Genomic DNA, 25,048 nt, shown 5'->3' on the forward strand with positions numbered 1-25,048 from the left:
GCCAGCTGCTTATCCATCCATCCATACTACCTGCCAGCTGCTTATCCATCCATACTACCTGCCACCTGCTTATCCATCCATCCATACAACCTGCCAGCTGCTTATCCATCCATCCATGCTACCTGCTAGCTGCTTATCCATGCATACTACCTTCCACCTGCTTATCCATCCATCCATACTACCTGCCAGCTGCTTATCCATCCATCCATACAACCTGCTAGCTGCTTATCCATCCATCCATACAACCTGTCAGCTGCTTATCCATACATCCATACAACCTGCCAGCTGCTTATCCATCCATCCATACAACCTGCCAGCTGCTTATCCATCCATCCATACTACCTGCCAGCTGCTTATCCATCCATGCATCCATACTACCTGCCAGCTGCTTATCCATCCATCCATCCATACTACCTGCCAGCTGCTTATCCATCCATCCATCCATACTACCTGCCATCTGCTTATCCGTCCATCCATACAACCTGCCACCTGCTTATCCATCTATACAACCTGCCAGCTACTTATCCATCCATACAACCTGCCAGCTGCTTATCCATCCATCCATACTACCTGCAGCTGCTTATCCATCCATCCATACTACCTGCCAGCTGCTTATCCATCCATCCATACTACCTGCCAGCTTCTTATCCGTTCATCCATACAACCTGCCACCTGCTTATCCATCTATACAACCTGCCAGCTACTTATCCATTCATCCATACAACCTGCCAGCTGCTTATCCATCCATCCATACTACCTGCCAGCTGCTTATCCATCCATCCATACAACCTGCCAGCTGCTTATCCATCTATACAACCTGCCAGCTGCTTATCCATCCATCCATACAACCTGCCAGCTGCTTATCCATCCATACAACCTGCCAGCTGCTTATCCATCCATCCATACAACCTGCCAGCTGCTTATCCATCCATCCATACAACCTGCCAGCTGCTTATCCATCCATCCATCCTTTTGTTTTCAAATGGTGTTAATGAAATACATTACTAATACTTTCCAGTCTATTAATCTTAGTAATAATAAAAAATGTATTTAATATGATTAGAGAAGTGTGTATCATATTTATCCTGTAATATATAATGTATGGAGGGATAATGTTATTGAGTGATGTTGAGCAGTAACTTGTATCCACAGATGGGCCGTCTCGACAGTCATGACACGGCAGAATCGTATACCAGGTAAAGGTTCGTGTGGTCAGATGGCTCTTATTCCTGCCTGGGATATGGCAAACCATCAGGAAGGAATTGTAAGTATCTCTAAATAAATAAATATATGCAGTGGTACCTCGGAATACGAGTTTTTCGGAATACGAGCAGGATTTCCTTGAAAAAATGTGTTGGAAGGCGAAGGTTACCTTGGAAGGCGAGTTTGTTGATACGCGTACAGGCCGACCTAGCGTGTGGTGGTACGACGATCGTCGCCCCTCACCCCTCAGTTTACCAGTGCCTCGCGCCCAGTGACTATCCCACGTCAATTCTCCACCCGGATTTTCAGTGTTTTGTTGGATTTTTGGTCATTTGACCATAAAGGTTATTATATATCTTGCCATGGGTCCCAAGAAAGCAGTGGTAAGGTTTAACCTAAGAAAATAGTGCGGCATTTGGGCGGTCGAGTGGCAATACTGAAAAGTGTACTCTTTTTCACTGTCCTGACATTAATTTTCGATTTACGTATTTCATTTTTGTACCAATGTGTTCACAATAGAATGTTTTATAAGAACATAAGTATAAAATGTCACACAAGGCTGTGTTAGACCGGCACCAAATAAAAAACTACGTCGATTACACTCGGCGTGTCAACAATACAATGGTCTTGCCTCGATGGTGCAATGCTTTGCCGTTCTCCCAAATAGGTTATGCGGCTATTAGAGAAAACGGAAATTTCATGGCGGACATTTTCAAACTATCCCAAAGTCGATCGCTTAATAAATAGAGTTTGTAGAAATATTTTTTATCGTGACTCGTGAGCGAGTCCGCTGTGCGACCTCAACACAAAAAGTGGTAATGCTCTTGAGCGCCGTGATAACGCTAAAGTGTTAAGAAAATGTGTGAAGTATGGGAAGAACTGCAAAGTTTTGTTGAAGAAACTCACAAAGATAAGGCTGTAGCAGGCCGTTGCATTGACCTTTTAAATGACCATGTAATGTTTTACTACAGACAAGTGTTAAAATGTAGGGAAAGACAAGTGTCTTTAGACAGATTCTTAGTAAGACAAGCAAGTCCTAGTGGTATGCAGGCAAAACATGCCAGAGTGTGCACACCAGTGAAGTCCTCACTGCCTGATGTTATAATGGAAGGGAATTCCCCTTCCAAACAGTAACACCTCTCCTCCTCCTCCCTCCTCCTCACATCTTCCATACGCCAACAGCAGGCATCAGCAAGGGTAAGTAATAACTTGAACATGGTTTTGTAGGTTTATTTAGATGAATTAGGTATAAAATTTAGTTTGAAGTGGGTTTTTTTGGGGTAGTCAGGAACGGATTAATTCATTTCCCATTATTTCTTATGGGGAAATTAGCTTCGGAATACGAGCTGTCTCCAGGAACGGATTAAACTCTTAAACCGAGGTACCACTCAGTGGTACCTCGGTTTAAGAGTTTAATCCATTCCTGGAGACAGCTCGTTATCCGAAAACTCGTAATCCGAATCAAATTTCCCCATAAGAAATAATGGGAAATGAATTAATTCGTTCCTGACTACCCAAAAACCTCACTTCAAACTAAATTTTATACCTAATTTATCTAAATGTACACTACAATACTATGTTCAAGTTATTACTTACCCTTGCTGATGACCACTGTTGGCGTATGGAAGATGGTGAGGAGGTGGGAGGAGGAGAGGTGTTACTGTTTGGAAGGGGAGTCCCCTTCCATTATAACATCAGGCAGTGAGGACCTCTCTGGGGTGCACTCCCTGGCACGTTTTGCCTGCATACCACTAGGTCCTGGTTGTGGCTCACTGCTTGATTTTCTCACAACAAATCTGTCCATGGAAGATTGTTTTTCCCTTCTTTGCAAGCTCTGTCTGTAGTAAGGCATCACATTGTCATTGAAAAGATTAAGGCAACGGCCTACTATAGCTTTCTCTGGGTGAGTCTTCAATAAAAGTTTGCATCTCTTCCCACATCTGACACCACTTCTTAATGTCTGCAGAAGGGACATTCTGTACTGCCTCATCCTCCTCCACTGGAGAAACATCCCCAGCTGGTTCATCTTGCTGTTCCTTATGAAGGGCTTGGAGTTCTTTGGTGGTCAGTTCTTCGTTGTGTTCTTCCACCAACTCCTCCACATCATCACCATCCAATTCCAAGCCCATTTGCCGCCCCAGAGTAACAATTTCCTCAACTATAGGCACATCATTTACAGGATCAAACTCCTCAAGGTCTAGTTCTGTCACACATTCAAGCCACAATTTTCTCCAGCCAGAGATCAGGGTTCTTTGAGTCACTTCTTGCCGGGCTTTGTCAACGAGTTTTAAAGAACTACAAATGTTAAAATGGTGTTTCTAGAACTTCTTGAGAGTGAGGTTTGTGGCTTCAGTCACTTCAAAACATTTCCGGAGAAGTGCCTTTTCATAATGTTTCTTAAAATCTGCTATGATTTTCTGGACCATAGGCTGAATTAGAGGAGTGGTGTTAGGAAGGAAGGAACTTTACTGTAAGAAAATTACTGTATCTGTGCAACAATTCATCTTCCAAGCCTGGAGGATGAGCAGGAGCATTGTCGAGGAGAAGCAGGGTCTTGAGTGGCAAATGTTTCTTCTGCAGATATTTTTCTATGGCAGAGCACACCACTTCATTCACCCACTCCGAAAAAAAAATCCTAGTCACCCGTGCCTTATTATTAGCCCTCCACATCACACACATTTGGTTTTTCTGCACTTTATAGTGTTTGAAAACCCTTGGATTTTCAGAATGATACACAAGTGTTTAATTTTCAAATCGCCATTCGCATTTGAACACAGCACAAGCGTAAATCTATCTTTCATAGGTTTGTGTCTGGGCAATGAGTTTTCTTCCTTGGTAGTTTATGCCCTCTTAGGCAATCTTTTCCAGAATAGTCCTGTCTCATCACAATTAAACACTTGTTGTGGTCGGTATCCCTCATTCTCTACAAACTCGTTAAATTCTTCAATAAGTCTTTCAGCCACTGGTTTGTCTGAGCTGGCAGCCTCCCCATGCCTCACAACACTATGAACTTCTTTTTCTAAAATTGTCAAAGCATCCCCTGCTTGCCTTAAAGTTTATCGTATTTGCACTCGTTCCAGGGGTTTTCTTTACAAGGTCTTCGTGCAATACCCTGGCTTTCTCACAAATGACGGCCTCTGAAACACTATCACCCACTAACTCCTTGTTGTGTATCCAAATTAATAACTTTTCCACATCCTCAAAGTATTTGTGGTCTTTGTTTCATGATTTTTCTTACGCCTTTTGCCACTTTAGCACTCATATTGTCCTTTTTCTTGGCAAATATAGTGCATATAGTTGATGTGGATGTGTTGTACTGCCTACAAAGTTCAACAACACATGTACCATTTGCATGCTTCCGAATGATCTCTTGCTTTTCCTCTATTGTCATCCTCATATGTGATTTCTTGGCTTGAACGTTACCACGGGCTTTCTTGTGACTCATTGCAAGATATATAATGACACCTTTTATGGTCAAGTGACCAAAAATCCAACAAAACACTGAAAATCCTGGAGAAGAATTTAGGAGGGAGAGTCACTGGGTGTGAGGCACTGGTAAACTGAGCGCTGATCGCCGTGCCACCACACGCTAGGTCGGCCTGTACGCGTATCAACACCCTCGCATTCCGAGGCAATGCTTGTATTCCGATTCAAATTTTCCAAGGAAATCCTGCTCGTATTCTGAAAAACTCGTAAACAGGGACGCTCGTATTCCGAGGTACAGTATCACTGTATTTCATACGTTCACAGAGACGGCTCGTAAGCCAAATATTCGTAAACTGAAGCAAATTTTCCCATAAGAATTAATGGAAATTGAATTAATCCGTTCCACACTCTCCAAAAAATTAACTTGAAAGTAAATTTTATACCTAATTCACCCAAATCTTTGATACTAAAGTATGTACAAGTTATTACTTGCCTTTACTGATGACTCTTGTTGGCGTATGGAAGACTGTGAGGACGGGGGGGAGGAGGAGAGGTGTTACTGTTTGGAAGAGGAGTCCATTTCCATTATAACATCAGGCAGTGATGACTTCTCTGGGGGTACACTCTCTCCTACGTTTTGCCTGCATACTGCTCGAACCTGGTTGTGGTTCATTGTTTGTTTGTCTCACTAAAAATTTGTCCATGGAGATTTGTTTCTCTCTTTGTTATAACATTTGTCTGTAGTGATGCATCACAGTGTCATTAAAAAGGTTAGGCAACAGCCTACTGCAGCTTGATTTGGGTGAGTCTTTTGTAGTACTTTTTTATTTGTATATTTGTATTTGTAGGACAAATGTAGTCCAAATACATCAAGTGGGTTGTAACGTTGGTTGACCAAATGCATTAAGTGGGAGGTAACTTTCGTATTGCAATTTCAGTAACACCGTGACACCTTCAATATTTGTAAACAGAGTTGTAGACAGTTGGAACAAGTTAGGTGAGAAGGTGGTGGAGGCCAAGACTGTCAGTAGTTTCAAAGCGTTATATGACAGAGTGCTGGGAAGACGGGACACCACGAGCATAGCTCTCCTCCTGTAACTACACTTGGGTAATTACACATTTTCTGAATTGTTGAGGAAGGGACATTCTGTACTGCCTCCTCCTCGCCTGAAGAAATTAACTCGGCTGCCTCTTGTTGCTGCTCCTTTTGAAGGACTTGGAGTTCTTCGGTGGTCAGTTCTTTGCCGTATTCCTGTGTCCCCACTCTTCCCTCACCGCCACTCTTCCCACACCACCACTCTTCCCACACCACCACTCTTCCCACACCACCACTCTTCCCACACCACCACTCTTCCCTCACCGCCACTCTTCCCACACCGCCACTCTTCCCACACCACCACTCTTCCCACACCACCACTCTTCCCACACCACCACTCTTCCCACACCACCACTCTTCCCACACCACCACTCTTCCCACACCACCACTCTTCCCACACCGCCACTCTTCCCACACCGCCACTCTTCCCTCACCGCCACTCTTCCCTCACCGCCACTCTTCCCTCACCGCCACTCTTCCCTCACCGCCACTCTTCCCTCACCGCCACTCTTCCCTCACCGCCACTCTTCCCTCACCGCCACTCTTCTCTCACCGCTACTCTTCCCTCACCCCCCACTCTTCCCTCACCCCCCACTCTTCCCTCACCCCCCACTCTTCCCTCACCCTCACTCTTCTCTCACCCCCCACTCTTCCCTCACCCCCACTCTTCCCTCACCCCCCCACTCTTCCCTCACCCTCCCCACTCTTCCCTCACCCCCCCCCCACTCTTCCCTCACCCCCCCACTCTTCCCTCACCCCCCCCCCCACTCTTCCCTCACCCCCCCACTCTTCCCTCACCCCCCCACTCTTCCCTCACCCCCCCACTCTTCCCTCACCCCCCCACTCTTCCCTCACCCCCCACTCTTCCCTCACCCCTCACTTCCCCACTCTACGAACCATTGTTCGTCGAACCGAGTGAGTAAATCCGGTCTGAAGAGTGTGCGAACTAGCCTGAGATTCGTTGAATCGGGGTACGTTGAATCGAGGTTGGACTGTCATTTTAAGTGTTAATTTTAGTGTTGTGTTAGTATAGGTTATGTAAATTGTCAAGAATTCTTAACTTCAAGATGTTTGGCATCAATCAAGAAGACGAACAACAACAACAAGATAAGTTGATGTTTCTAGTTGAATATATAATAATTATATGTGGCAAGGCAATTCAAATTTATGTTATTTGTAGTATAAAAATAGTTGGAAATGGTCACTATTGGACGCTGAAGTGAAAAAGTACTATTATCCGGAACACGTGATTATCCGACTGGGGGTCCTTCCCATATAGTCCGGATAATCGAGTGGCGACAGTACCTCGTTAATGTTCGTGGCCTTTCTTGGGCTTGTGTAGCCTTGGGTCGCAGGTTGCAGCCAGTTGTCTCAACTTCAAGTTGAGGAGCAAGTGGCGGCTGCCTCCTGGGCAAGTCCCTCTTTTCCTTTATCTATGGTTAGGTAGCTTCGGGAAGCCAAAGGGGCTCTCCCCAGAAAACCAGCGTTGAATGTAATGAAACGCCATTTTCTGGGTGAGACCCGGAGGACCCATCCCTTCCTCCATTCAGTTGGTGTTTTTTTTTTTTTTTTTTTGCATTGTTTTATATCCAGCCTCTGAACTGAAGTTGAGTTGCCTGTGCATAAGGTCTGAACCCCCCCATCCTTTCCCCCTCCTGGGAAGGGGGCAGTTACGCAGTCATCAGCACGACAGCTGTGGTGACATCATGCTTATTTAATTGTTTTTGATTGGGGAGTTCTACTAGCTAGTTTGGCTTTTGGTTTGCAATTTTTAACCAGCTGTTTGTTTTGAATTCCTACTTTTCTCAGTGTCTGACCTGGCAGATGGCAGACATTGACTGCTTCCAGTTACACGGGGGTGTCTATAGGCCATTGCTCCTCGTGCCTCTCTTGAGGAGGCCAGGTTCTAGCACAGGTCCCCAGTAGGCTTAGAACCCCATAGATTGACTGTTGCCACAGTCTAATATACAGTATACGCATCAGCCAGGTATAGCTCCAGGGAGCCTCCGGGTCTCGCCCAGAAAATAGTGTTTCATTACATTCAACGCTGGTTTTTTAATCTTTTAGATTTAATAAAGCCCTCACTTCATGTGAAATCATTTTTAATCATGGCTGCTGGTTACTTTGTGTTTCTCTACATCATTATCAGCTCTGCTTTGATCACCAATTTTTTAACGCCAATCAAAAGTTAATACTTTGGCGTACCCCGCGTGCCACCCCTCAACTGTGCGATATGGGACCCAGGGTGTCACGGGAGCGCGCGTAAATTCTGAAAAGTGTATACTCTCTTCAAGTTTGTCACCTTAATTCTCGTCCTACGAGATTAAATTTTGTATCGTTGTGTTCGCAATAGAATTCTCTACAGCATTAAATGCATATAAACTCCAAAAGCCCAGCTAATTACCCGCAGCAAACAGAGGAAGTGCGAACGAGTTACCCAGGAGCGCGCAAACGCGATAAAATGTTTTCCTATTTTCACTCTGGTCACCTCAATTTTCGTCCTAGGTCTTTCATTTTGGTCTCAATGGGTTCGCAATAGAATTCTCTAGAGGAACATTAGCATATAAAATAAAAAACCTGGTCACGCTCCAACCGCCGACGAGTTGAAGACGGGCCACGCGTTAACCGCAAGTGAGCGCTCAGACGCCTTCCAGCTACACTCCAAATTCCCGCCCTTTTCAAGCCTTTCTTTCACAATTTTCTTCCTGGAAGGGCCTTGTTCATGATCACTATCCATCGTGGAGTAAGCGTAGATAGTTTCTAAAGCCGCAGTAAGAAATATAGCCACGGAAAATAGCCGAAATGTTCACATGTTTGAGATGCAAGGGGAGGCGACATTGGTCACATTGGGGAGCGAAAACAATGGGCCCACGGCATGTGCCAAGCCGCCTGAGGGCCACGAGGCTCAACAAAGAAAATGGGAAGACATCGGCGCGCATTTTAAAACCAGTCCCCAAAAAATCGGATAAAAACCTGATTTTTGGCGATTATTTAAAGTGGATGACGCAATGCTGCGTCATCCCCGGCATTACCGACAGTAAACGGATGACGCAATGCTGCGTCATGCCCGGGCGAAAGTGTTAAACATTTTATACAGAGCACCACTTGGTTTCCGAACTTTAGTTATCCGAAACTTCCAGTTTCCCGATTGGGGTTGGGGAGTCATGCTACCAGAACAAAGTTCGGGTAGGAAGGGGTCCGCCAAGCGTCACGCCGGCTTGTTGTGGTGGGTGGGAGATGGTCCAGTTTGCCCGCTGTGACTTCACAGATTCACGGCCTATTATTCCTATTATTTTGAATTGCCATAAGGCTGGAATGTTCATTCTGTGCTTTTGTTTTACATATCTGCACAATCAAGAAACATCTGTGCACCATGTTGGCTCCAAATGCACGCATTGCGTCAGTGATGGCTAACTGGTGGGTGGATGGACGATGGAGCTTAGGTGGGAGGCAGTATGAATGAGGGGGGGGGGAGAATCAGTGAGAGGGGGGGAGAGAGAGATGCTAGGAGGGAGGGGGAGGTAGAGAGAGATGTTAGGAGGTAGGGAGAGATGCTAAGAGGGAGGGGGAGGTAGGGAGAGATGCTAGGAGGTAGGCAGGAAGGGATGGAAGTAGTGAGAATTAGGGAGGGAAAGACAGGCTGGCAGGCACAGGCAGGCTGGCAGGCAGGCAGGCAGGCAGGCAGGCAGGCAGGCAGGCAGGCAGGCAGGCAGGCAGGCAGGCAGCCTAGCTTGCTGGCAGGCAGGGAGTGAGTGGTAGTCACGCGGTTGAACCGCGTGACCTTGAGAGATGGGATGTAGGGGGCGGGTGGTTTGTTGGTGGTGGGGGTGAGACCGGCTCATTCCCGAAGATAAGCCTAACACACACTACCCGTTAGCATGATGGCAGGGAGGGAGGCAGGCTGGCTGGAAAGGAAGCAGGCTGGCAGGCTGGGAAGGAGGCAGGCAGGCTGGGAAGGAGGCAGGCTGGGAAGGAGGCAGGCAGGCAGGCAGGCTTGCAGGCTGGGAAGGAGGCAGGCAGGCAGGCAGGCTTGCAGGCTGGGAAGGAGGCAGGCAGGCAGGCAGGCTTGCAGGCTGGGAAGGAGGCAGGCAGGCAGGCAGGCTTGCAGGCTGGGAAGGAGGCAGGCAGGCAGGCAGGCTTGCAGGCTGGGAAGGAGGCAGGCAGGCAGGCAGGCTTGCAGGCTGGGAAGGAGGCAGGCAGGCAGGCAGGCAGGCAGGCTTGCAGGCTGGGAAGGAGGCAGGCAGGCAGGCAGGCAGGCTTGCAGGCTGGGAAGGAGGCAGGCAGGCAGGCAGGCAGGCTTGCAGGCTGGGAAGGAGGCAGGCAGGCAGGCAGGCAGGCTTGCAGGCTGGGAAGGCGGCAGGCAGGCTTGCAGGCTGGGAAGGAGGCAGGCAGGCAGGCAGGCTTGCAGGCTGGGAAGGAGGCAGGCAGGCAGGCAGGCTTGCAGGCTGGGAAGGAGGCAGGCAGGCAGGCAGGCAGGCTTGCAGGCTGGGAAGGAGGCAGGCAGGCAGGCAGGCAGGCTTGCAGGCTGGGAAGGAGGCAGGCAGGCAGGCAGGCATGCTTGCAGGCTGGGAAGGAGGCAGGCAGGCAGGCAGGCAGGCTTGCAGGCTGGGAAGGAGGCAGGCAGGCAGGCAGGCTTGCAGGCTGGGAAGGAGGCAGGCAGGCTTGCAGGCTGGGAAGGAGGCAGGCAGGCTTGCAGGCAGGCAAGCAGGCTTGCAGGCTGGGAAGGAGGCAGGCAGGCAGGCAGGCTTGCAGGCTGGGAAAGAGGCAGGCAGGCTTGCAGGCTGGGAAGGAGGCAGGCTTGCAGGCAGGCTTGCAGGCAGGCTTGCAGGCTGGGAAGGAGGCAGGCAGGCAGGCAGGCTTGCAGGCTGGGAAGGAGGCAGGCAGGCTTGCAGGCTGGGAAGGAGGCAGGCAGGCAGGAAGCGATATATGGGTGTTGAAGTGAACCATGAACCACGTGACCTTTGAGAGTGTGTGTGTATGGGTTTGGGGTGGGGGGAGAGGGGGAGGTGTGTCGTGGTGGGGGAGGGACCGGCTGACTCCGTAAGCCTAACCACACTCCACAGACCTGTGACCCAGATTTGTTTCTTAAATGTACAGTACATCATCGTATATTTTAGGCAGGATGTGCCTGCAGGCTGGCAGGATGTGCCTGCAGGCTGGCAGGATGTGCCTGCAGGCTGGCAGGATGTGCCTGCAGGCTGGCAGGATGTGCCTGCAGGCTGGCAGGATGTGCTTGCAGGCTGGCAGGCAAGCTGGCAGGATGTGCCTGCAGGCTGGCAGGCAAGCTGGCAGGCAGGCTGGCAGGCAAGCTGGCAGGCAGGCTGGCAGGCAGGCTGGCAGGATGTTCCTGCAGGCTGGCAGGCAGGATGTTCCTGCAGGCTGGCAGGATGTTCCTGCAGGCTGGCAGGCAGGCTGGCAGGAAACATCCAGAGGATGTTTGCCAGACGTCTTAATAATCAGTTAGGAACAATTAAGGACTTTTATAAAGCGGATCAGGACTTCACTTATTGGTGAGTACAAACAAAACACGGTCGCATTTACGCTATGAACCTGTCGATTTTTTCCCCTAGAGTTTTTTCGTAAATTTTTTCGGAAAAATTTCTTTTTACATTTCTAGTTTATTTTTTCCCCTCTATTTCTTGTATACGAACTTACATGTTAACCGACGGGTCTCGTCCCCAAGGGGTTCGGAAACCAAGTGGTGCTCTGTATATCATAATGCAGAAAGTTTATTTTAATAAAATTTTGTTTGTGGACATGACAAGTTCACTGTTTTGTTGCCTATTGCAATCCCACTAATATTGACACACACGTTTAGTATTCAACAGACTACGACGATGAAAAAAACTGTAGTGTGTGCCTAGCACAACGTGACTTCAAAGCTGGAGATCAGTTCACCATGTACTACAGTCAGCGTCCCAACACTGAACTTTTCCTTCATAATGGCTTTGTTGTTAGAGGTAAGTATTTGGCAGACCATCATATGATGTTCATGTGCATCTCCATCCATTTCTCAACTGCCCCCCCCCCTCCCTCCCTCTTTCCCTTCCCCATGGTAGCTTCCTGATTTGTGGTTCTGCTTCACCTGTACTTTCTAGGTCTTTTCTGAGGGGAGCCCCATCGGCTCCTCGGAGCTATCCAGGCTGAATGGATATGTATAACTTTCTGGCATGTCAATGCATGGAGTTCTTGCATACCGGAGACCACGAGCCAGAACCTGGCCCCCTCTAGAGAGGCACGAGGAGCAATGGCTTATAAGAGACCCCCTTTATTATTGGGAGCATTCTGTGTCTGCCATCGACCGGGATAGGCACCCAAAAAGGTAGGCACCCCAAGACAAACCCCTATTCTGGTAAAACTACTGCGACCAAAGACCGAACAAGTGGACAGAACTCCCCAAACGAAAACTAGGAACGAGCACGTCATCACGTTGCCGTGCCGCTGTCTGCGCAACCCCCCCTCACCCATGAGGGGGAACGGGCAGCCCCAGACCTAACTGCCGGCGACCCACCCTACAGTTCTTGGTTGATGGGAGTCTGGTGTGGTCGTGCCTCTGGCTCCAGTGTTTTATTACAGTTCTGTGCCTTGTGGTGTGAGCTGTCCCTTCCGGTGGTGCGTGGGCCATGAGTGATACTCTACGGTACTCGGGCTACATGCGCCTAGGGTTTCCTTCCCTAGGTGCCCTGTAAGTACTGCCCTTGGGGCTGGGGGCCACCTTCCAGAGGTCACCTCGGGATCTACCTCTGCTGTGCTGTTTACTGCTCAGTATTTGGCTGCCCTTGGGATCGGCTGGGGTTTTTTCTTGCCCTTGTTTGTCTCTGGGTAGGGGTAGTTTTCGTCACTGGCAGGGGCACAGGGTACTGCACAGCTAGTTTTCACCAATAACAGTGGCCGGCTCTGTTCCGCCTGGATCCGTTGTCCTCTTGCGGGGGTTTTCTTTTGTTTTTGTTTTCCGTTGGTGGGGGGTCTGCCCTTGTAATTACCTAAGTGTAGTTACAGGATGAGAGCTACGCTTGTGGTGTCCCGTCTTTCCAGCACTCTTTGTCATATAACATCCTTATGTTATAATCCTTGTGTCCCCCCTTCTCTGTTCTTGGGGTTATTGTATCCATCTACCTTGTTTTGGTGGTCCACCCCGCCTTGGCCCCCCCATGAGTGTACACGTCCCGGGGGTTTGGCTATAGAAGTTTTGTTGGTAGATTGGGCGCCGGTTTGCAGTACCCTGCCTGGGCTTCCCTTAGCGTGTATCCAAGGCTAAGGGCCCTGGGAAACCCCCCGGGGGTTACGTAGTCCGATGGATGTGACCCCTGAGTTTCCCCTCGCTGCTTGCGAGTTTGAAGGTTGCTCTGTCCCCTTGTCTCTGGGGGACACTCACCAGTTTTGCCTCCAGCATGCTGCCTTTGGGTCGGTGATTGTTTTGACCCGGAGTCGTGCGACGTGTGTTGTCTGTACGTACTCCAGTTCAACTAGGCTACTGTTCCTGATACGCAGGTGCGGGCAGCTGAGGCGTTGCATGCTAGATTTGGGTTGCTGCAACACGCTAGGTTGGTTGCTGCAACGCGCTAGGTTGGTTGCTGCCCCGTTTTAGTTATGGGACCCGGACTTGGGGGTCGGAGTCACTTTGGCTCTGGTTCCGTCCGCCCCTCCTAGTTCTCCTTCTGTCATTCATTCGGTTCCTCCACCCCCCCCCCTTGCTTCCGGCTTCGAAACGTCTGAGGGTTTTGGAGTCTGGGCAGGGATTATTTGGTTTGGAGACTCGGGGGTGTCCCCCTTGTGGGGCTGTGGCGGAGGCATTCGAGCCTGGTTCTTCTGCCGGAGCTTCTGGGTCTGTACAGTGGACCCCCTTCGTTCCTGCTTTTTCAGCTGCTTCTGCCTTTTCTTTAGAGGTGGGGGGTCAGGAGGATGGCTCGCCCCAGGTTCTCAGGGTGAGGTTCCCGGGGTTGGGGAGGGGTTGGCTTGGGGGCCTTGGGCCTCGTTGGACCCCGCCTAGGTTTTTCTACCCTCTGAGCGGGGCTTGGTGTTACAAGGAGAGGGGTTCTCTTTCGCTCCCTCCCTGTATGAATTGTACTTGGTGTCCACCCCTCCCCGTGTTCGGTTCCGTGATCCCACGGGTTCTTCAGTTCCGTCTTTCCGGAAGTTTCTGGCTTCCTGTGTTTTGTCTTCGGAGGTGCAGGAAGCCTTGGCGGCTTACCTCCTGCGCGACCCGAATTGTGCTTCTGTGATGGATCCGCGTTCCTTCGTATATGGATCTTTGGTTCGTACTGGGTTCGTTATAAAGTTCTGGAGTTGTCCTGGTTGGCAGACTGTCCTCTCTTTTCGATGGAGGCTTGGCACGCGTTCTGTCGGTCCCATGCACTTGAGTGGTGAGAGACTTCTGCGGTGTTCCAGGTTTTCTTGGGGGGCGACTTCGAGCATCTGAATGCTTGTTTGTTCGCTCCTGCCCTTCCACAGAATGTTGGTGTCATGCAGCTTCACGTGCAGGTTCCTTCCCTTTCGGCTGCCTTGGTTGCAGAAGATTTGTGGACTCGTGACCTGCTTGCTTTGGTCCTGCGTTTTTTTCCCCTCCTTGAGCTGTCCTCGGATTGGCTTGAGTTGGATGTGGGGGCGCTTGGGGCCGGTGCCGGGTTCGGTGCGCTGCCCTCTGAAGTGCGGGAGTTGCCTGCTTTGTTGAAGCTCTTCACGCCCATTCTGCGTGATGCGGTTTCATGGTTCTATGCTTCTTGCCTCGCGTGTCATCAGGCAGTGCTGGCTTCTTCCTTGGAATCCGCGTGGGCCCTGGCTCTTCGTTTAACTTTGCCCTTTTGTCCGTTGCTGTTTGCTGAGTCTGCTGTGGTGCAGTACCTACAGGGGGCTTCGGTTAGTTGTCGGCCTATGTCCGAGTTGGTTTTGCTGCCGGGGGATTGCGGGGTGCCTTCCCGGAAGGATCGTGCAAGGGCTCGGGGTTCTTTTCGTCGGAGTAGGCCTTTGGTGCCAGATTCGGGGCTGGTGCAGCCTTCGGTTCTGGCTGTTGCTGGTCGGCGCGGGGATCGCCCTGTTCGCTGCTTGGGTTCTTGCAATGTGTGTCGGCCCATTTGCAGTTCATCCCATTGATGGGGCAATGGGGGGGGGGGGCGGCTCGCCCGGTTTGCTCGCACCTGGTCCCACGATTCGTGCACTTTTCGGGTCGTTTTGTGCAGCCTGTGGTGGCGTTGGGTGGCTCCTCCTCCCTCGGAGGGTTCGGGGCAGGCCTCTTTCCCTGCGCTCTGTCGGGTCATCTCAGAGTGGGTTTGCTTGGGCGTGGTCGAGATGACGGCGTCCCTCAGGTGGGTTTCCCGCCTATTTCCGCTCTGGGACTGCGCTGCCCTCTGGTTCATTCTTGACTTGTCCGGTCTGAGCCCGTGGGTTTCTCGCCCCTCCTTCAGGATAACTACTCTGTCCCAAGTTCGTCTTCTCTTGGAGCCGGGCACTTGGATGGTGTCCCTTGACCTCAAGGACGCGTATTGGCACGTCCCGGTTCATCCGGGGTTCAGGGACTGGCTCGGTTTTGTTGTGGGGCGTCAAGGATAACGCTTTGTTGTCTTCCCTTCGGTTGAATCTGGCGCCTCGCGTTTTTACGTGCCTTGCTCTGGTCATGGTGGCCCGCCTGCGTCTGTTAGGTATTTGGGTTCTGGCCTACCTCAACGACTGGCTGGTTTGGGCTCCCAGCCGATCCGCGTGTCTGCTCGCCAGGGATTTGATTCTTTCCCAGCTCGCCGGGTTCGGGTTCTTAGTAAACTGGAGGAAGTCCCATCTGGTTCCCCCTCAGGTTCGGTCTTGGCTGGGTCTGCTATGGGATGCTCACACCGCTTCCTTGTTTCTGTGTCCGGCAGCTCTGTTTCGCCTGCGGTCCCGCCTTCGCCTGTTTCTGAGGGGTTCCTGGGTCTCACGGCAGTTGCTCGAGAGTTTGTGCAGGACCCAGAACTTTGCCACGATGGTCTACCCGCCAGGTCGGGTGTGGCTTCGTCGGCTGTTCTGGTTCCTTCGGGGACGGCCCTTCCGCCTCTTCTCGCGATCGTTGGGTTCAGCCTCCAGGGGCTTTGCGTCGGTTGCTGCATCGCCGGCTTCCTCTTTGGGTTTTTCGGGGTTCAGTGCCTTGGCGCCTACCTGAGCCCTCGCTCGATGTGTACACAGACGCGTCGTCTCTTGGCTGGAGTTTTGTGACCAGCGCTCACCAGGCCGGCCAGGGGCGTTGGGATCCGTCCTTCCATCGGGCTCACAGCATGGTCCGGGAGTTCATGGCGGTGTGGATGTCGCTCCGTGGGATTCGAGTCGCTCGCGGATCGACGATCCGGCTCCATTCGGACTGCTCCCCAGTGGTTCATTGTCTGAACCATGGGGGTTTGGTGCGGTCCTTGGCTCTACGACATGAAAATGACGTATAAATTTGTTCATGATATTTAGAAATATTACCAGGTAGTAAATAAGAATTAAAGTTCACAATATCATCAAAACTCAGGTTGACATTTGGGATTAAAAAAGATTAGGAAAATTGGTTGCATCAAGTGAATAAGGTAATTCTTAGTTTCTCTTAAACAGGCTGAGAGAAGAACAACTTTTAATATTAGGAATGTCATATCACAGTTTAGGACCCTTGATTTGCAGTGTTTCTACTCTGGTTAAGTCGCACTCTTGGAATATCAAAAAAGATACTTGTTTCTTGTGTGGTGTCCATGTGTTGTGTTACAGCCCTTTTGGAGTCTACTAGTACTATAGTACTAGTAGCCTCACAAGGAAGTACTAGTACTTCCTTGTGAGGTGATAGATGCACACCCCTCTAATTGTACTCCTCTCTCATACTTTGTAAACTGGATTATAGCTGCCCTGCTTCTCCTTCGACCCTTCGTCGTCTTGATGCTCTGAACCATGCTGGGTGCACCTCAGCTCTGGTGCCTTTCATTCCTTCCCTACCCAGAACTTTTATGTCGAAACTTGCATCTTGTTGCTACAGGATCATCAAGAGAGTTACTGCTTTTGCTATCTTGCACGGTCTCTGCATTACATTATCTTCATTCTTGCTTTTTCTGCATTTTGGCTGTCTGTCTACTGGTAGGCTCTGTTGTTTTCACTGCCTTCATTTTTCTATAAGGCCTCCCTTTCAGTTTGTGCTTGCAATGTCTGTCCTCATGTCATTCCATCCTTGCCCCCATGGAGGTTCCCACTTGAAAAGTTTTCCTACTTTGATCCACTTGGTAATGACTTTTACCCCTCCTATTATTATCAAACTCCTTTTCCTTGAACATTTTTCTTTGCACTCGCATCTCACTGCACTATTTGCATATGGGTCTGACTCTGCTGACAGTATTGGCTACTCTGTAGTCTTTCTGGACCAAACCTGTGTTTGCTGACTATCTCTGGAGGCTAGCATCTTCATGGCTGAACTTTGTGTGTGATTTTATATATACTTTGTCAAGTGCCTTTCATACAACAGTGCTCCTTCATCTCTAGCAGATTTAAGACAGTTGGGTTTTCTGGTTTCCAGTCTTACAGGTGTTATCTTAAATGAGCGTGCAGATACTACCGCTAAGGAAGCTATCCACATGGCCTATTTCCCCAAAAAAGGCACTCGTTCAAATTTCTACCCAGTCATTCATTCGTTGGTCTGAGACCGTAGGCAGGGTCATTGCTCTTGTGCTGCAGGTAACAAACTGTGAGCTCTTAAGGGTAGCCTGTACCCTTGGCCTTCCTCCTACCACCATAATTGGCAGTGGGAAACATTTCTGTCTAGGTCATGTATTGGCCATACACCTTTAACTCTTGGCCACTTGATGGAATGCTGCCTTATTGTTCTATTATTATTATATCCTTATTGTTCTAACTGCATTGTCCCTCTTATAGTCGTGCACCTCCTTGTAGAATGACCTAATTTTCAGGACATTCATGTCATGCTTCCCAAATGTCCCACATGGTCATTTGTCTCGATGGAATCCTGTACCTCCGATATAACTTGTCTAATGTGCTTTTGTTCTAATGTTGACATCCTTACTGATATTTAGTGCCTTTTGAATATCCAGTGACTGATGGTACTTAGTCTCCCTTGTTTGGTGCTTTCTTTTGATGATTACTTTGCTAATTTTTTAATTTGGAATTTTTAATAAATCTGGAATCGCCTTATTTTGTGCATTTGCTATAATTCCCTTTTAAGAATTATAAATTACCATTGGGATAAGTAAGTACAGTCCAGTATTGTAAGGAAAGTAACTACTCCAAAGAGCCCATGATCTCAATCCCTAGACTGTGAAGCCATGCCATTTCTCTGTATCCATATAGCCACATAACTGGTACTGTCTGTTTTAAGAGTAATCATATAAATCATTTTTGCTTTACAGATAATAAGAATGATAGTCTGGCCATCAAGCTAGGCGTCAGTAAAAGTGACACACTTTATGATGAGAAGGTGGCACTCCTGTTGTCCCTGGGCTTGCCCTCTGCTGGCTCTTTTATGCTGATTCCCGGACAACACCCCATCTCACCGGGCCTTCTGGCCTTCACTAGGATCTTCTGTATGGATAAATGTAAGTACACACCAAACAGTTTCATTATGTAAATATGATATTTTTTCTGGGTATTTCTGTAATTACTCAAGTGTAATTACAGGATGAGAGCTATGCTTCTTGGTGTCCCGACTCCCCAGCACTCTTTGTCATATAACGCTTTGAAATTACTGACAATTTTGGGCTCCATCAAGTCACTGTGGGGAGCCCTAGAGGCTCCCTGAAGCTATTCCACTAATATAGTGCTATCCTATTTGAAGGTCAGGAGTCAGAGTTCTTGTTACCTTTTGGGGACCAGCGCCAGAACCTGGCCCCCTCAGAGAGGCGCAAAGAGCAATGGCCTATGAACACTTTACATTTAAAGTATATCATACATGCCATCGACCAGAGAAAGCACCCAGAAAGGCAAGTGAAACAAGACAAACTACTATCTGGTTAAAAATTGCGACCTACGTCGTCAAAAGAGCAAAAGAACTTCCCCAGAAAGAAAACAAACAACACTTCATCAAACTAGCCCTCCACTCTTTAGTGCCAACCCCTCCACCCCAAACCCACAGTGGGGGGAGGGGGAGCTGGCCTGGGTCAGCCTCCTCCAGTTTTTGACTAGTGTACTGGTGGTTGATCGTGGCAATGATTTCCTCAGGCCATGATTTCCTGTTCTGGGATTTTGCCTTGTACGGCTGTTCCTACATCTGTGGTGTGCGTTAGCTTGGAATTCCTGGGTATTGAAGCTGCATGCTTCTAGGGACACCTTCCCTATGCACTCCATGAGTACTGCCCTTGCGTGGTCAGGGTTATCTTCCCTGGGGCATTCGAGAAACACTCCCTGTTAGAGGACTTCCTTGCTTGTGGTTGTCCTCGCCCTTGAGGTCAGACAAGGGTCTTGAACTTTCTGCCTTGCCCCTGGTTGGGGAGGGGGGGTTATCGGCTGGTGGGGCGCATCGCGGTGGCTACTACTTAAGCTATCACGAGGCTGCCGATGTTTCTCTCCGACTGCTTGTTGGCTATTGTGGAGTCAAAACCCCCAAAACCCAGTTTTGGAGGTTTTGTCTTGATTTGGGTTTCTTAGCGTTTTCACCTGTTTTTGCAGAGAAGTACTGGTTTGTGCCTCATTAGGCTCTGCCTAGGGTGTGGTGGGGGGGTATTACTCTGTTACCATGAGGCATTACAGTGGCCTCTGCTTGCAGTCAGTTTGCCTGCATTGACAGGTTTTACCAGCTAAGCTGGCCCCCAGTGTCTGGGCTTATTCACCCTATGGGCCCTGGAAACCCCCTGTGTGCACAGTCATATCGTGGATAATTCTTCCAAGTCCTCTCTCGCCTTGTGCAAGTCAAGGGTTGTTCATTGCCCCTGCCTCAAGGTGACGATTATCCATCTGCCTCCACCATGCTGCCTGTTGGGTCGGGGACACGTATGACCTGTAGTCTTGCGGAACTTGCTCCCCGTTTGTGCTCCAATTCACTCATGCCTTATATGATATTCAGTAGGATTAGGCAGCTGCTGCATTGCATAACCAGTTCTCTATATTGCAACGGGCCAGGTTGGTTGCCTAGTTGGAAGCCCCAGAGCTGTCCCGGTAGAGTTTTAGGGACTCTAATTTGGGGGAGCTGGTCGCTTTGGCTATGGTTCAGTACATGCCTCCTTTTCATTCCTAAGTGGACGTGGTTCGCCCTGCTTCTCCTGCCCTACTTCTGGCTCCCAAATGTTGGAGGATTTCAGAATTGGGGCTGGGTTTAGCTCGGGGTGAGGTTCGGGTGACTTCAGGGGCTGCCCCTTCCAATTCGGGCATAGAGGTAGTTGAGCCTCTACTTCCCGCCGAGGCTTCTAAGTTGCCCCTTTCTGCTGAGGCTTCTGAGTTGCCCCAGCCAACTACCTTCTTCAAAGCCTCTAACCTGGACCCCCCCACCTTTCCTTCTGGGGCGGGGATGGTGGCTCTGCCCCACCCTGTGATGTTGGTTTCTGTGCCACGGGGGAAGGGAATTTGAGTGGAACTCTTGGGTTCCGTTGGACCCCGTATGGGGGAATTCTTTGCTTTTAATCCCGACTGCAATTGCATGCAACGTCACCAATGTGCATATGGCAGACGCTTCACGAAGCTGTCGGAATCCAGCAAATATATGAGAGCAAGTATACAGGGCCTGGGAGCACGATTGAGTAAGAGTCCTTGATGGTCTCCTCCCCTACTTGCTTCAGCTGGTTCTTCTTAAAGCAATTGAAACACTTTAAGGGACTCCTAGAGTCCCTTAAAGTCACATTTATAGTTTAATGAATAATAGGCAACTTGGTGTTGAAAACACCTGGAGCTGAAAGCTTAAGTAAAAAGTTGAAGTATTTAGCAGTATTTAGAAGTGGTTCAATGGAAACACCACATTATACTTAACAGTAGTTTGTTTACACTTAACCACCAATACAATTGGTGCTTGATTTACTTTAGATTGGCGTCAGCAAGGCTATTATTGCAGTAGCGAGATTCTTGACGTCTAATTGATTCTGATCCACTCGTGGACAAAACCTAACTTAACACGATTGACAGCCAATCACTAACACGGCATTCTTAATAGTGCCGGTGTGCAAAGGGTCGCAGGAGTTCCAAACAGGATACTTGGGCAATAATCATGCACAATAAATCAACAATGGCACTGTCAATGAGACCGGCAATAATCATGCACATTAATTATGTCACACAATAACTAAATGTGTGGCAATAATCATGCACATTAATTATGTCACACAATAGCTAAATGTGTGGTGTATGTGAAGTTCACATTCACTGACGAGTGTAATGACGTGATACCACACAGATAAACACCCATACACCGTCGGGTGTCTTGGTTTCCACCTATACCTGTTTCAGGTGTTGAGAAGGTGAGAACTCTGGCTGACCACTCAGGTCAACACTCAGAAAGACACTTTTCAAAAACAAGATCTCGTACTTACAGGTATGGCTAGCCCTAACCATTCACTCACTCAAGGTCATTCTTGCTAGCATCCTCGCAGGTAGCCTGACTCCATGCTCATTACGATGTAAGAGCACACCCAACATGATCATATTTGACACGGCGGGGTACTAGCAGGTGGTGTGCTGTGTTTCATACAATGACCGCAAGTAGTATCTTACGTAGACACACTTGCAGGTAAAAGACACAGATGCCCCAATCACACAGGCGCGTGAAGGAAGGGTGGGATAGGCAGTGACATCACATAGTACAGTAAGGTGGAGCGGGCGGCAGCTTGCGACGGCTGGCTATGCACCCTAGACTTTAGGTGGCAGCTAAGCTATTGCACCATACAGGTGCCTGTGTATAAGTTGACACAAAGTACTTAGGCGACAGCACTTCCTAATTCACTCTAGGTCATTGAGTCACACATTGAGTCACAGGGTAAGTGATATGGGCTTGGATGTACTGCAATAAACCATTCAAGTCAGCTTTGGGAGAATCTAGAAGGATCTTTTTCTTCTAGATGATATCTTAACCCCTGCACTGCGCACCTGGTTTCGGCAAAAACTTCTTGGGGCAATTGTCAAGGACATATTCTAGTTGTTTACATAAATATTCAGGTAAATTTAATGTCAAAATGCTTCCAAACTCTACTATTTTCATTTAAAAACACAGAGTAATGAAAACATTAAAAAACATTAAAATATAGCCTAATTAAAAAAAAAAAAATAGCACAACTCTCAGAGCGCCTAAAGGCGCTTTGCGCAGTGCAGGGGTTAAAGCATATTTAATGTCTAACAGGACGTGATCACTCTTACCCAAGGGAGGAAGGTACTGGATGTCAAATATCTCTTTTTCTTTCCTGGTGAACACTAGATCCAGTACTGATGGTACATCTCCTTCCCTCATTCTTGTGGCCTGCTTGATGTGTTGATTCCAGAATGTCTCCAGAATGAGGTTCTCAAATCTACATATCCGAAAGTCCTCCGTTCTTGCCTGACCTCCCAGTCTATTGCTTTAAAGTTGAAGTCCCCCATTATCAAGAGTCGTGATTTATCTTTATCTGCTTGTACAATAATATCTCCCATGACCATTATGAGGCCCTCTCGTTTGTCATCCAGTTCTTACTTTGTCCATGTGTTGCTTGCTGGTGGGCTGTAGCCATTTACAATTAGCTTATCATCCTGATTCCAGACCTGCAATGCCATTATGTCCATATCTCATCTCGAGGGTTTTCAAATATTAACACTCTTACCTTCAGGTGTTCTTTCACCACCACAGCCACTCCTTCCTTCCTTCCTAGTTTTCCTGTCACGTCTCCAAAATGAATAGCCCCTTGGGAATACGACTTCCATCAGTGCCATATTTAATACGAATACCATCAGTGCAGTGATGGTTGTGGCGTCATACTCGATTGCTTGTTTTTCAATAGGGGAGTTCTGTCCAACAGTTCGGCTTTCTGTAGCAATTTTGTTTAACCAGATAGGGTTTGTTTTGGGCCGCCTACCTTTCTGGGTACCTGACCTGGTCGCTGTTAGAAGTAGAATACTCCCAACCACATGGGGGTTTCTATAGGCCATTGCTCCTTGTGCCTCTCTGAGGGGGCCAGGTTCTGGCTCATGGTCCCTGGTAGGCCTAGAACTCCATTCGCTTTGACTGATGCCAGGGTCTAATACTGTACATTCATATCAGCCTCCGGATCTCACTCAGAAAATGGCATTTCATTACATACAACGCTGTCTTTTTGTGCTTCCTGAATGCTAATTATCAATGTCAAATGAAAGCATAATTTTTCAGAATGATTTGTTTTGTGTAATTACCTAAGTGTAGTTACAGGATGAGAGCTGGAATAAGCCAAGTGAGAAGATGGTCGAAGGCAAAAACGTCACTAGGTTCAAAACATTATACGACAGAGTACTGTACTGGGAAGACGGGACATCCTGAGTGTAGCTCTCATCCTGTAACTACACTTGGGTAATTACAATGCAGGGGTTAAGCATAATTTCGCTCTCATTGCTTTATATCATAATACACATAGAATGTATTTGTCTAGCAAATTTATGCTTATCATTTTTTTTTTATTTTTTAGCCTCGCTAGACAAGTGGAAAGATGATGGTGAGAAGGCAAAGGGACTACTACATGAAGACTGTGATGTGGGCACAACGGTTCAAGATAAAACTTGGACGTTCCTCAACACCCGAGTTGCTCTCCTCACAAGAGCTTATTCTACTACGCTTGAGGTATGTTGAACGTGCTTCTATATCTATCGTACGTGTTAGCAAATTCATAATGTGATTGCTTGGTTTATTATTGTTACAGATTCTAAAACAAACATTTGATTTTTATTTCAAAAATTCTGAAGACTGTATTCTAAATTTTATACATGCTCTATTAATTTATTAGTCTGTTAAAATGTTCACTTGTGAAATGGTAGCAGTCCTGTCAACATCTTGTAATATAATTGGTTAATCATTAAACAGCACTCACCTTAGTGAAAGTTACAATACCTTTTTACCGGTACATTGGTTATGTGCACATGTAATTTTTCTTAGGTCACACAAATATTTTACACGTGCACTCTGCCCTCATTTATACAAGACAATACCCTGGTGCACGAGAAAAAAATAAACAAAATTTGTGTCCTTCTAATATTGTTAAAATGCATTCCCTGATCACGGGGAAATGAAAAAAAAAAGGTGACTTTGGCCTTGGTGGAGTAAAGAGATCTCGTGATGACGTCATGTGGAAATTACCCCTGTATTTATTTTGGTTCATAGATTTGTTTTTCACTTTGGTTTTTTCAGTAATATTATTCAATTGTGTGTCATTTAAGAAATTTATACTGTGTAATATAATGTGTGGATCATTGTTATGCTCAAATATATTCTTGCTACAGTACTAATGTTCTCATCATATTCTTAGAATAATAAAATGTACTGTTTTTCTGTTATTACACTGTATACACACATTATATATAGCTATCTATATTTTTGTGCATCATTACAAACTACTAAGCAGTTCTCATGGGTGTAATAGTCTCGTAACCAGTGATCAGGGTTCAGTCTCGCCCAGCATATTTTGCACAAAGTTTTAACTGTACACATTGAATGTATTTTGTTTTATTTGTATGTTAATGTTTTTACCATAGTTTTATCAAGTGCAATGGTAAATTGGGCTGTCAGTGTTATTTATATTAGAAAATGTGTGTGTGTGTGTGTGGAACGGCCATGCACAGATGTATTCGTATTTTTAATACATGCACAGTTAGATTCTTTGAACAATAAAATATACTGTTTTTGCTGTTATTACACTGTGTACCCATGTTATAATTACCTAAGTGTAATTACCTAAGTGTAGTTACAGGATGAGAGCTACGCTCGTGGTGTCCCGTCTTCCCAGCACTCTTTGTCATATAACGCTTTGAAACTGCTGACGGTCTTGGCCTCCACCACCTTCTCCCCTAACTTGTTCCAACTGTCTACCACTCTGTTTGCGAAAGTGAATTTTCTTATATTTCTTCGGCATCTGTGTTTAGCTAGTTTATATCTATGACCTCTTGTTCTTAAAGTTCCAGGTCTCAGGAAATCTTCCCTGTCGATTTTATCAATTCCTGTTACTATTTTGTATGTAGTGATCATATCACCTCTTTTTCTTCTGTCTTCTAGTTTTGGCATATTTAATGCCTCTAACCTCTCCTCATATCTCTTGCCCTTCAGTTCTGGGAGCCACTTAGTAGCATGTCTTTGCACCATTTCCAGTTTGTTGATGTGCTTCTTAAGATATGGGCACCACACAACCGCTGCATATTCTAGCTTTGGCCTAACAAAAGTCATGAACAATTTCTTTAGTATATCGCCATCCATGTATTTAAAAG

General features: G+C 47.6%; 1 protein-coding gene across 2 annotated transcripts in view; it reads left to right on the top strand.

Moving 5' to 3' along the window:
• Nucleotides 1-25,048, top strand: part of Setd3 (SET domain containing 3) — a 115,016-nt gene that overhangs the window by 61,293 nt on the left and 28,675 nt on the right. For both annotated transcript variants that reach the window (XM_045738489.2, XM_069300018.1), the window contains exons 8-11: nt 1,153-1,264; nt 11,544-11,685; nt 18,070-18,255; nt 23,263-23,414. In XM_045738489.2, coding sequence (XP_045594445.2) covers nt 1,153-1,264; nt 11,544-11,685; nt 18,070-18,255; nt 23,263-23,414 — 592 coding nt within the window. The remainder of the gene's footprint in view (nt 1-1,152; nt 1,265-11,543; nt 11,686-18,069; nt 18,256-23,262; nt 23,415-25,048) is intronic.

The sequence above is a fragment of the Procambarus clarkii genome, chromosome 43 (genome assembly GCF_040958095.1).
Source record: "Procambarus clarkii isolate CNS0578487 chromosome 43, FALCON_Pclarkii_2.0, whole genome shotgun sequence".
In the NCBI taxonomy this organism is placed as follows: domain Eukaryota; kingdom Metazoa; phylum Arthropoda; class Malacostraca; order Decapoda; family Cambaridae; genus Procambarus; species Procambarus clarkii.